The sequence below is a fragment of the Dipteris shenzhenensis genome, chromosome 26, assembly GCF_047967505.1.
Source record: "Dipteris shenzhenensis isolate YYH24624 ecotype China chromosome 26, Dip_SZ_1.0, whole genome shotgun sequence".
Lineage (NCBI taxonomy): Eukaryota > Viridiplantae > Streptophyta > Polypodiopsida > Gleicheniales > Dipteridaceae > Dipteris > Dipteris shenzhenensis.
The window spans coordinates 6,217,777-6,231,464 of NC_141621.1; the positions used below are offsets into that span (position 1 = coordinate 6,217,777).

The following is a 13,688-nucleotide window of genomic DNA, read 5'->3' on the forward strand; positions in this document are numbered from 1 at the left end:
CTTCAGTCTAGAAAGGCTAAAAGGGATACAATTAAGGGACTATCTGAAACCGGCCTCTAATCACTCAGAGGGCAGTGGAACCAAACCTTTAATCACTTCAGCACTTATTTACAGCTCACAAAGCATATATCACAACCATTAACCATTGCATGATCACCATTTGGCATTTACCCATTTGTTCACAAACAAAACCACTGAAAAAGGGATGGAGGCTAGAATGCCCCTGCTCAACAGACATAGACAAGTGCACCCGATTGGCCCCAAACACCGTGGCGCCCCTTTCGGTATTTCTTTATATTTCACAATGAAATGATTACAAGTTGCATCTGGGAGACCTTCCCTGCAACTGAGCATGCAGCCCCAATTCACTAAGCCTTCGCAAGGCTTTCAAGCATAGAACACCATCACATAAGTGCACTTAACCCATAGGCTCAACCCAAAGGCATTCTCTTTTCCGAGTGCAATTCCATTAGCTGTTTAGATGCAATCACACTGCACCCCAGCTGCACTCTCTTTGAGTGGTTTTCAGATGGCATTCACAAAGCTTTTCAAAGCTCCAAAATAAAATCAGCAAAGTACCCAACCAAAGAATGACTCATGTAGCACTGCCTGGGCACCTGTGAGCCAAGAAAGCGGCGGCACACGAGGCCAACCAATAGCTTATGGCAAAAAGAAATTGCAGTAGCAAAATCATAACTCACCAAGCCCTGAAAACTCGAACCAAGTCCTCAATTGCCAAGAGGACATAGTAGCCAATGCCCAATTGCATTCTCAGCCAAAGAGGAGTGCAAAGGCATGAAGAAAGAGCATTTGAATTCCACTGAAAAATGCAAAAAGAAGCACTTCTGTCGTGAAGAAGTGGGAGTTCTTGGGCTCAAAAGAAGCGTGCTTCAGAGAGGAATGCATTGAGAAGGTTTTGGAGAAGTTTCATCGCCGGAAAGTCCTCCAAAACTGAGAAAAACCAGTCAACCAGCGCGTGGGACCACTCGAAATTCAACAGAAAGCTGTAGCTTTGCAAGAGGAGAGGCCCAGGAGGCGGTAGAAGCAAAAAGGTCCAGAAAAAGCCACTTTTGCAAATTCGACCAGCAAAAGAAGTGCTCAGCTCTGCCCATTCTACCAAATGCACGGAGGGAAAAGCATATCACTACAAGGGGAGGCAGAGGGGAAGCCATCGGGCCAAACGGAAGTCGAGGAATCCAAACGGGTGAGGAGTTATGAAGAAAAACGGAATTCAGCTGAAGGAGGCTGAAAAACCAATCCCAAATCTCAACAAAGGGAGAAGATGAGAGAGAAAACCACACATGTGAAGTTTAGAAGGCTCAAGAAGGTCCAGGAATGGCAAAGGAGCATGTAGAAGGCACTAGAGCCACCTGGAACTCTAGGGGGGCCACTGAAGGTACATGGCCCTCTAGGGGGCCCATTAAAAATGCCACATCATCATTTCCCAACAACCACTCTTTTAATTCCTTGAAATGCCTTTGGGCCTAGGGATTAATTACGGTTATGTGCTAGGCACCATGCCGCGTTTAATTACACATTATTAAGCCCACACTTGGACTTTTAAAACCAAAGTTGTCGCGGTCTTGTAGTACATTAAAGTACTTAGAATTTCACGCCCCCGTGACATACCCCTCTCTTGAAACAGCAAACCACAGTTTGCTACCCCAAAACACAGGAGCGAGCATGAAATATAGCATAAAAGAGTATACAAGAAAGCCGCAGCTATAGTATATAGAGACAGTGAAAATATGGCTAGGAGAGGCATGCATCCATCCATATACACTGCTCAAAATCTATGTGATCCTCGACGATCAATAGTCAAGATGCATCAATATCATGAAGTCTCACAGCAGAAATACTATCAACTCAGTATCTCGGATGAAACATACAGTGTCATCAAGCGACCTCATGAAATCACAGTGAGCCCGTCTGTACTGAGGGAGTGGAGGTGCTACCCCCCTCTCGAACACCAGGTAATGCTCCAAACGCTCGCTCTGCTGAACTACCTGTAGGAGACGGCAGTCGGCTCTAATTGGAAAGCATCAAGGTAAAGCTGCAATATTCTAGGTGAATCTGCCAGTTCACCTTCCTCCATCCATTTCGCATCAAGTGATGGGTAATTTTGAAATTTTACCAAGTAGCGACGGATAACTTTACCCTTGAGCTTTCTATCCTTGTGTGCCAGAATCTGCTCTAGGACCAGACGTTCATCCTGTTCTTCCACTTCAGGCTGCACCTCATCAGGTAAATCCTCGGAAATATCTCCCTGATATTGCTTTAATAAGCTCACATGAAAGGCATTATGTATCTTCCAATGCGGAGGCAACTTCAGCCTGTAAGCTACCTCGATATTGCTCTTGCTTGGAGTTTGTCAATCTTGTCGAGGTGGATGACAAGGAGACTATTGCAGACATTGCTACTGACTCCTGAGGCATCAAATTGAGCATGGAGTCCTAACCTAGAATCTACACAGAGCATAGACAATGGACATAGGATTAGATCATAGATGTAGCTTAAGTATAGCCTCTAGTGAGTAGAAAGTCTGAAGTTTGAACTTGATATCAATAGCTACTTTGGTCTTTTTAACAATGCTTGAACTTGGTATTTATAACTTACAATTTTAATAAGTCATGACTCATGGCTTGAGCTTTGAGCTTTATGATTTGCTTGTTTTATATAAGTTGTTATGACTCATGCTTGAAAGTTGAATTATGTTTTACTAAATTGTTTCAAGCTTTGAATTTCTAAATTCTCATGTGTAAATGTACCTAGGAATCAGGATAGTATCATGTTACATGTATCAAGTATGCTGTAGGATAATATTAGCGTAAGTTCTAACTTGCTTTCTAGTTTATAATTGATGCTTTCCTAGGCTCACTCCTGATTGTCGAAACAGGAGGCCATCATAATTGATTATGGAAATGTTACTGAGTGTTCTGGGTGCCACTAGCGCATGAAATCATGCATTTTAGGACCTACGCATGTGTCTTTTTATACTAGGCATTGAAAATTTTATAACACAGGCACCTTTAAAAAAGCCTTGATTCGAAACATGTTTGGAAAGAATTCCACAAGTTTGCAATGCTTTTCAAACATGTTTCCAAACGTCTGGCAACTTTGGTGTCCCTGAAATTAAATATCTAAGCCAAGCAAGCTGCATAGATAGCTAATTGTCAGCCAAATTTGAAGATACATAAAGTAATCAATGATATATGTGCAGAAAAAATAATTTGTTTAAAAAACCTTTCCAACTTATCAATGCCTCCTATGTAGTATGCACATGAATGTTTTTAATGAGTAGACCTGTTGCTAGCACTAGTATCCCTATGAGGGAATCATGGTAACCGAGAGAGCAATCACAGAAAGAACCACTGAACAGCTTCAACTTTCAAAAAGACCAATCCCAAAGCTTGAGACATAAACCACTACTGACAACCCAGCTAAAGGTAGCTCCATTTGAAAGTTCTAAAAATTCAAATATTCAAGTGCATATGGACAGACTAAACCATTATAAAGGCCCAAAAAAATCTAGCACCCAAAAATGACTTCACACATTTATGCCATCAACGACCAAACTTTTTATATGTTTCTAAGAACACCTTAAACATGGCTCAGTAGAAGAGTTATAAAAGATGCATTCCAGAGCTCTGTACTGACAACAGTTACACAGATCTATGGCGTTGCATCCAACTATCTTTTTAAAGTAAAAAATGAGGAGAACTACTTACAACAATCATAACACTCTCATGGAAGACTGTTGGTGACATGAACACCCAAAAGATGTCATATACGAAAGCACAGCTAAGTAGCACTGTAGAAACCTGTAGATCATTAAACACCATTAGACTATCAGTTCCTTGGATAATCTAACCGCTACAAGTCAAGCTGTATCATGAGGCTACTAACAATGTTTTGAAATAGCAGAAATCTTGCCTTGATATTGGGTAGTCGGACGATCTGGAGCACAGTTATTATCAAAGCCATCCCCTAATGTCACCAGTCAAACAAACACTTCAAACTCTCTCTCTCTCTCTCTCTCTCTCTCTCTCTCTCTCTCTCTGTGAACCCATCTTCACTGTGAGACCCGCGATGCAGGCACACTTAGGCAGAGGATATGCTTCATTGACCAGACTAGAAGAGGCTATGGAAAGCTCACTCGATCAGAAAACCAGAGGGGACAAGGACAAAAAATACAGCGTAGTTTGGACAAAAGGGCAAAAAGTAGAGGATGGGAATGTCAAAGCATGCCTATCTACTATCAAAGAGGTATGTAAGCTACAAGATGCTGAAATCGAAGGCCTACAAAAGAAAGTGGAAGAATACAAGAAGGATGAGCTTTCAAACATACGTGCTCAAATGAATGACGACATCAAAGGATGGCAAGAAGAAATGCATGCAAAATGGGCAAAACAAATTGGGAAAATGCAGATGGATATGATGCGGGATATGGACGTGAAAAACAGTTTTCTTACATCCAAGATAGAGAGCTTGGAAGCTCAGGTGATTAGTCTTTAAGACGAGAATGCAAAATTGAAAGCAAACACACACGGAGATGAAGGGAAGCTCCAGCCATCCCTACACGAGGAGCTGAACATCATTAGGGAAGCAGTTCAAAGGGTCAAAGGGGACGTCAGAAGAAGGATGCAAGATCATAAATGAACTGAAATCTGAGAATGAAAAACTCAGAAAAGACTTGGCATTCTTGCAAGACACTATGAAGGATAAACATGCTGAATTCACCCAGAAAATCAAGAAAGGAGAGGCTGCAATCTTGGAATGGAGCGATGTGGTCAAGAAAGGTACTGCTGTCCCCAAGAAAGAGTTCATTTCAGATGCTCTAGAGGAGGATAAAAGGAGAAACAGTAAAGCAATAATGTCTTAGTCCGAGGCCTCATGGTAGGAGATACTCCTATGGTAGATGCAAATGCTTTGTTCACCAAAATGGGCGTGACCCTGACATGTGAGACAGCTTGGAGAGTTGGTAAGCCCAATGCACCCATAAGGTCACTTGTGATGAAGCTCCGAACAACCATGGATAGGAAGACCCTCATGAGCACAAGGGTGACCTTGAAAGGAACCCAGATCTACCTGGACAATGACCTCACCTTCCTACAGCAGGAACACCGGAGGGAAGGTATGGTACACGTCATGGCAGCGAGAGAAGCAGGGAAATGGGCTGCATACAGAGATGGTAGGGTGATCATCCGAGAGAGAGGAGATCAGGACCGGGGGGAGAAGGAAGAGAAAGAAGAGCGTGAATTATGACGGTGTCGGGCCAGAGGGACACAAAGTGGACTGAGAATTGCAGTGTGGAATTACAATGGCACACTCTCGTCTGATCCAGGTGGTTTCTCAGAGACATACACTGACAGAGAGGTCTTCTACACTAAGACACATGAGCGCCTTGAGAGAGGACTGCCCACCGTGACAGGATATACATGGGAGTCATCTCATAGGAAGGAGACGAGGAGAGACACTGGTGTGCGGGGTTCGGGAGGAGTGGCTATCCTCTTTAGATCACACATAAGACCTCTCATATCAGTGGCACGGAGAGAGGAGCATGCGCGACACATGTGGATACGAGTCCAGCTACCAAACGCACGACTGATTCTCATAGCAGTGTGCTATTTCCCTCCAGATACTTGATCCTATGCACGTGAGGTCACCACAGAAGGGCATAGTCCATATGAGTTGATTCAGGATGATATCACTGAATTCTCCAGGCAGGGGGGCATCCTTCTTTTTGGTGACTTCAATGCACACACAGGGAATAGGCAGGTGGACCTACTGGACTTTGCATCGGATTCCCTCATAGTACCATAACTAGATGCAGCTGAGCTCAGGATAGTGAGACACTCTACAGATGCACCACAGGTGAAAGAGTATGTACGACATCTACTTGAGCTAGGGGCTGTTCATGATTTGATCATTTACAATGGTCCACAGAGATGGCCATCATCCGGTGGTCTCACTTGTTTCCCACATGGCGGAGGGACAAGCATAGTGGACTACCTAATGGGTCCCTTGGCCTTTACCTCACGGATATACGACTTTATTGTGCCCCCTCCCGCACTCGGTGCTGATCACTCCTACCTAGCCTTTTGTATCTCTACCACTATGCCAACCACGGACAGGGTCCCCCCTGTGCCCACTCGTGTACAGGTTCACTTTGATCGTGCCCTGGACCCCATCTATTTGAGCAACTTGGTGAAGGGACTTCCAGCCCTACTACTTGGAGATGTTGTAGACCTTGCCCACACCTCAGACACCCTTTCCACAGTAGTCATGGATGCAGCCATCAGGTCTTTCCTCACGACTCGATCTGCACGTGTCTCACTAGGGAAGATGCCACAGAATCCTTGGTATGATGATTAGTGCAGAGAGATGAGAGCTCACCTCACACGCGAGCAAGCCCTTGGCCACTTGACATCATCCGAGGCACAGCGGATTTCACGGCGACTGACATGTCATAAGCGGGGGGCCTTCCTCATCCCACAGAATGGACGAGGTGATGAGTTCATTTCGAGGGGGGGGTCCCACCATTGGATGGGCGCTTCTATCGGAGGGGAAGCCACCTATACCCATCACAGACCCAGGTGTTTGGCACATTTATGTAAGCTCTCTTTATGATGTCCCGATGCAGGCACCACCTGATATGTCCACTATGCCACGGCCCACCACTAGCCACTTGTTCACTGCACAGAATGTGCAGGCTACACTCAGCCGGCTTCATAACCGGAGAGCACAGGACCATGAGGGACTACGGACTGAGCATTTTGATCATGGACAGGAGGTTTTAGCTCCGGTACTAGCACAGATGTTCAACCACGCCACACATCACAGCTTCCCACCCTCATGGAGTACCACCACCATAGTACTGATGTTGAGACAAAGGAGCACTTCATCTTCAAGTGTCCTGTTTACTATGAGATCCGAGGACATTTCTACTGCCTCTTCAGAGATAGCTATAGGGTTTTGGCCTGATTCCTCTCCTACCCATACCAAAGGTGTTTGGCAGGCTTCATTCATGAGGTACTCAGACATTGCGAGAAGATACTTCGAGCACAAGACAGGAGCATACTTCTTCCTTGGCTGATCCCTATCAAAGCTCTATCATGGAGTTTTTTCAGCCAGATCACATGGACCCCCACGAGACGACGCCTTGGCATGACCGGGATCCAGAGCCAGTGACCCGACAACTCAGACAAAGGGTTGACACACAGATTACACTTAGGGATATCCCCTCCTTGTTTAGAGTCGGAGCCCCCCGACCGACAGGGGTTACTATGGCCCTTGTTGGGCGCACCAGGAGACGTGCCAGGGCCGCACCCGTGAGCGGCCGATAACACTTTATCGCTGATTTCATGCCTCCATTGCCTCATCCACCTTGATGTCCTCATGCAACGATGATGATGATGATGATGATGATGAGATTGATATACAGTCAACCACTGACGTGACTATGTTATACTTAGTACTTAGTACTACCATTCTGTATTTTCAGCATTTTGCATTGGTGTGGATGCTTGTTTAGTAGCTCCACCACCAAAGCTCGTTTGTACCAAGATTTTCACAGTCTCATAGACCCATCGGTCGTCCAAAGACTTTAATAAACTCTCTCTCTCTCTCTCTCTCTCTCTCTCTCTCTCTCTAAGCTCTATCACGGAGTTCTTTGAGCTAGATCACATGGACCCCCACGAGACGAGGCCTCGACATGACCGTGACCCAGAGCCTGTGACCCGACAGCTCAGACAGAGGGTCGACACACAAATCATACTTGGGGACATCCCCTCCTTGTTTAGAGTCAGAGCCCGACCGACGGGGGTCACAGTAGCCCTGATCAGACGCAGAGCTACAACCAGGAGATGCGCCAGGACCGCACCTCTGAGTGGCCGACAGAACTCTATTGCCGACTTCATGCCTCCATGTTACCTTATCACACGACCACCTGTCGACAGGCGTTGACCACATGACATCTGTTGACCACATGTTGACCATGTGTCAACACAAGTTAGCCACGCGATCACACGGGTTCATCAGGAGTACTGTCCGAGGCTGTCAACCATAGGTCGACACATGTTAACCACAGGTGAACACATGTTAACCACAGGTCGACACATGTCAACGCTGCGCACATGGAGAGTGAGCTTAGCACATGGAGCAGTCAGGAGTATTTATGTTACACAGTGGTTCAGTGATACAGTGGTGCAGTGGTGCGGTGAACCAGCTCACCTGCACATGGAGAATTTACACCATCGGGCTGGCGAGTCAGGGAGTCAGAAAGTCGCCGAAGCCATCAAGAGGTGCGGTGAACCAGCTCACCTGCACATGGAGAATTTACACCATCAGGCTGGCGAGTCAGGGAGTCAGGAAGTCGCCGAAGCCATCAAGAGAGCCAGCGGCGCAACGGCTATCCTCAACAGCTAAGGAGATAAGAGGATGACCAATGGGAAGAAAGAGGGGGAATTCTCAGCGAAGAAGGGACCCTCCAAGGCGGGGGATGAGGATGAAGGAGAAGGGAGAGAGAAGGGGAGGCATTCGCATTCGGCATTCGGCATTCGAGAGGAGAGCGAAAGGGAGGAGAGTGAGGAGAGATAGAGGCTAGAGCTACGAGCTCGCCAAGGAGAGAATGTGGAGAGACTTGTGTGCACCTTTTGTCTACTATGGGGATAGACCTGTGTATTCTGCTGATTTGCGACTTGTGTATTCTTGTGACTTGCGACTTGTGACCTGGGGACACGTCCAGTGATATGTACATTGGCCAACTCGGTCACTTTCTCATCTCGCTTGTCTCTTCCGGATATGGGGATTGTTCACCAGTGTAGGATTTTCTTATTTTGCTTATGTTGTGGAGTTCACCGGTGATTGTCATTTAGCATAGTGCACTCGTACGTCGTTGTCCACTGCGATATAACATACGACACTCGCACACTACTGCACGGTGCGCTCTGCACGATCCATTGCATTAGAGCATTGCAAAACTCATGCTTCTCACGCCAGTGGCCTTTGGCCTCCGGTAACACTTCCGGAAGGATAGGAACCCCTTCCCCCCAAACAGTTTATGGCGATCACGGTGGGACACTGCTGGTATTGAGTAGCACAAGAGAAGTCGTGATCTAGGGTCCCAGAGAGAGGTCTTATGCCGAGTAGTTCTGAAACCTTTGAAGGAGCTAGTGCGAGAACTAGGAGGTACTTGAGGAGAGTGGAGAAAAGACTTCCGGCAGACCAAACTAGGTACAAGAAGCATTACGTGCGACGTAAGTTTGCGAAGCCCTCAACTCGAGCACAAAGTGAGCCCACTGGAGCAGTAGCCAGAGCAAGTAACTTCATCGACACTCTCATTGACTTGGATCAACAGGGACCCTGGTGGTCAGATCCGGACTCCGGAGAAGAAGAAGTGCAAAGCGGAGAACAGGTGAAAGAAGAGGGTACTAAGGACGAGGGCTCCTCAGGGACTCATCAAGGTCAAGGAAGCCCCTCTTCTCTTCCTGCAACGATGTCTTCATCAACCACCTCTTCTACCGGAGTGGTGACTCCATCTGCTGCTCCTGCCTCAACCTCTTGTGGACAAGCTGCGACCTCATCTGTTATGCATAGCTCCGGGCTCCTAGCTAATCCTTCTTCTACATCTATTCCATTGGGGGGTACTTTTGCTCCGGCCATGCCTTTACCTGCCACGATGGTTTCATCTCCCTTTCCATCCACACCGGTGTTGCCTTTTCCACCACCTCCTTCCTTCCCTTCTGCCTACTCATCCATGACTTCAGCTCCGTCCCTTTCTTTCCCAAATGCTCTCCCATCCTCTTTCACCCCCACATCTTCCATGTTCTCACCCTTTCCCTCCGCAACACCGAGACCCCCCACTTACGCGCTACCATCTGGGTACACTCCCTCTATGACTACATCAGTAGTGACTTCCCCATTGTGGTCCTCCACAGGAGGAGTTGTCGGGGTGGTCTCCTCCTTGGGAACACCAACACTTATTACAGCCCCATCGGGACTCCCTCCAACTCTTGCATCTTCTCCAACCTCTCGGGTGGGGATGGCCGTTCTCAGTTCCCCAGACAGAGCTAGACTTCTTGAGCTACTCAACAAGGTCCACGTGAAGACTCAAAAGTTCAAAGGCCACCTCCATGAGGATGCGGAAGCTCATGTGAGGAAGTTCCTCACAGCATGTAAAGCTAAAGGTGTGGAGAATGAGCATGCGTTCCTTCACATCTTTCCTTCGTCATTGGAGGATGCAGCGGATGTATGGTACAGTCAATTTCCTCCGGACCACTTCCAGACGTGGACAGACCTAAGGGAGGAATTCTTACGCACTTTCAAGTTGGAAAAATTCGAACACATGATTGTCCAAGAGTTGTCCACTGACACCATGAAGCCTGGAGAAAGCATCTCTGAGATGTACACAAGGATGAGGGTCTTGGCGGCAAAGATGTCTGTGCCACCTAATGATGCTGTTATGAAGGGATGGTTTTTGAAAGCATTACCCCCTTCCATTGCTATAAGGTTGGTGGATAAACTCCCTGAACATGCCTCACTTCAAGACTTCCTAAAAGAAGCTGTCAAGATGGAACGGTCACAGTTAAGCTTTGCCTCATCAACGAATACGACCACCCAACTCCCAAGAGAGGAGGGATCATCCGCATGGCAGCAACTCAAGAAGGAGTTAGAAGAAATCAAAGAAGGCCTGAAAGATAGAATAAAGGTGGATGGCCAATCGTCCTTTGAGGCCCAAATTCGAAGTGGCCTTTGGTGCACCGAATGCAAGGGTTCTAACCATGGTTACTGGGAGTGCCCCTCCAAGCGAAAGGTACCTACTTCTACCTCATTTTGTACATTTTGTGAGATCCATGGACATGATGCCTCTGAGTGTAGGTACCTTAAAGGATTAAGGAAGCTTCTTCCAGAGTATACCTCGGGGGAACCTCTGGTTGCTGCAGTCAACAGAACGGTACCCATAACTTCTGGTCCAGCAGAAGTATCTCCTGCTCCCCCTCTTGCACGAGCATCTGAGCCACCCCCTCCTCCTGTCATGCCACCTCCATTGCTTCCGACCCCCCCTTTGCTCCAAGCTCCTGCCCCCAATTCAATTGGTTCCCCTTATTTCTATCCTCAGCCATACTATGCCCCGTACCAACCACCTATGTCAGGGGGTGGCTATGGACCCTCTTATCAACGCGGTCGAAGGGGTGGTTTCAGAGGTGGACGCGGAGGTGCAGGCAGGGGTACAAACTTTAGAAGACCCATCATGTGTTACAGATGTGGTGAGGACGGCCACTACCAAGATGATTGTACACAGCCGTTCGGGGGACCCTCTTGTACACAGTGCAACACAAATGACCACTACACCAGAGATTGTCCCAATAGAAGAGTGGAACCCGCATCCCAAGTGAATATGGTTGATGTAGTAGTGGCGGGGGAGGGCAACAATCCCCATTTGATTGGCGCAGTGTTGGGCGCTGTGACACGGTCACATACAAAAGGTGACAAATGTAAGGGTGACTCAGAGTCAGCACCGGAGACCTCAGCACCAATGAGTTCGACAAGTGTTCTCCCACCGAGGTCATTCTCCTCCTCCAAGGTACACAGTACGCCCAAGAATAGACCACCCATGCTGGCTTCTGATAGTGATTCAGAAACAAACTCGAAGGGCCCACAACCATTAAGGTCAACCACTAACTCTGGGAGTGCCTCATCCTCGGGGGATCACTCTATGCCTTTGAGGTATCAGGAGGTAGTAAAGGGTGTCACGAGAGATCTTCAAACAAGTTCTGAAGATGAAGGTAGCACACCTCAGCTTCCATCCCGCAAGTCTAGAACTGTGAGGTTTGCAACAGAAGTGACAACCCTCGGACAGTACCGGGATAAGGAGGCACGAGTAGGTCCTCCCACTTTGTCCTCAACAGCACTCAACAGAGAAGAGGCTATGGGGACAAGATCTAGTTCTGCCCAAAAAAAAGGGAAAGGAGTAATGGAAGAGAAACCAGTGGAGACAATGACTCACAGTTCAGACCTACATCCACATCCTCGTGTAAGCTTCGACCCTCGGCCAGAGGCTAGGAGGATGAAGTTACAAAAGGCTAATGCTAGTGTCCACCACTACTCCCTGTTTGAAGATCTTATGAGTTTCAAACCCAACCTCACTCTACGACAACTTTGTCTATTGTCCCCCCAAATCAAGCATCAGACTATTACATTTCTGAATCGCCTCCCAGGAGGTCGACACAAGGGATCTACTCCGAGTGGGCCACCACCAGAGACATTACCGGCTCAGCATGGGTCTACACCGGACCACTTCTCTGCCTACGCTGCCCTCACTTGTGAACAAAGTCCCAAGCTCACCGTGGAGATCCATGGAGTGGAGCTGAAGGACGTCTTCCTCGATGGTGGGGCGGCTGTGAACATTATGCCAAAAGGTACACTCCAAAAACTAGGGTTGAAGTTGACAAGTGATGTTCACTTTCAGGTACGCATGGCTGATCAACGCAGAGTAAAACCAATGGGTGCAGTCAAAGGTGTTCACATGAAGATTGGTGGAGTAACTTTTCTCTCCAATTTTGTTGTCCTTGATATGACCGAAAATGAACAAACTTACCCTCTACTTCTTGGTCGGCCATGGTTGCGGTCTTCAAAAGCCATTCAGGATTGGTCAACTGACGAAGTTCGATTGCCCCTGGGATCGACATCCCTCGAAATAGATATGGTCACAGGGCAGGCAAGGCACATACCAATAGAACTAGGAGAGGAGGATTTTGAAGAACAAGCCGGAGTCGAAGAGGAGCATTGGGCCTGTGGGGACTGGCCCAGGGGTGGTGACCAAGGTATGAATGAGGAGACAACCCTAGAAGGATTTGAAAGTTTGACCTACTTGTTGGATCGGGCTGATCAAGAAGACGAGGAGGCTGTCATTTTGGATTGGATGGGAGCCCTGGGCTCATTAGTGGTCAACATGGTGGAACTATGCCAACAAGAAGATCAAGAAGAACACCTACTTGCAGTGTCAGAAATCCACCCAGAACAACAGGGTCTGGCTGAACTAGTTTACGAAAGGATGCCCTTTGGACTTTGCAATAGTCCACACATGTATAAGAGAATGGTCACTAGGGGTACTACAGTGGACACCACAGATCGTACTGAGGACAACGATGGTACTGCAGTAAATATTGAGGATCGTCCAGTGGCCGACATGGAGGACATTGGTCAAAATGATGCTGACAATACTATAGGATACAATGAAGGATCTACTAGGGACGAGGCTAGTAGGGCACAACCCACCAATGGTACTTCAGAGTACAATCATGGTATTACGGTGCACAACCATGGTATTACGGTGCACAACCATGGTACTACGGTGTACAACCATGGTACTGCTAAGTGCAACGATGGTGATAGAGAAAACAGGAACACTAATGAAGACGAGACTGATGATGATAGTGACTTAGAAGAAAGTGACATAGACATTGCTGAACTTGAGGAGAATCACCACCAACAGCTTGAGGTCTTGGGCGGACCCAGGGTGCATACCGGATACAGAGATGAGGACATGGTCGATCTCACTTTGCTTGACCTTTTCTTATCAGAAGCCGACCACCCCTCAACTCAAGACCTTCCGAAAACCACTTATGAGGTGGAAGGCTTACCTTACCGGGGCATGCTGAAACAGTCACCGAGGCATCGAAGGCACA

At 47.4% G+C, this 13,688-nt stretch overlaps 1 protein-coding gene across 1 annotated transcript in view; it reads right to left on the bottom strand.

The window, feature by feature from the left end:
* The window catches only part of SPPL2 (SIGNAL PEPTIDE PEPTIDASE-LIKE 2), a 136,807-nt gene that overhangs the window by 12,165 nt on the left and 110,954 nt on the right, over positions 1-13,688 (bottom strand). The window contains exons 9-10 of the mRNA XM_087397133.1: positions 3,934-3,987; positions 3,729-3,821 (exon numbers count right to left, since the gene is read on the bottom strand). Of these exons, the coding sequence (XP_087253259.1) occupies positions 3,729-3,821; positions 3,934-3,987 (147 nt within the window). The remainder of the gene's footprint in view (positions 1-3,728; positions 3,822-3,933; positions 3,988-13,688) is intronic.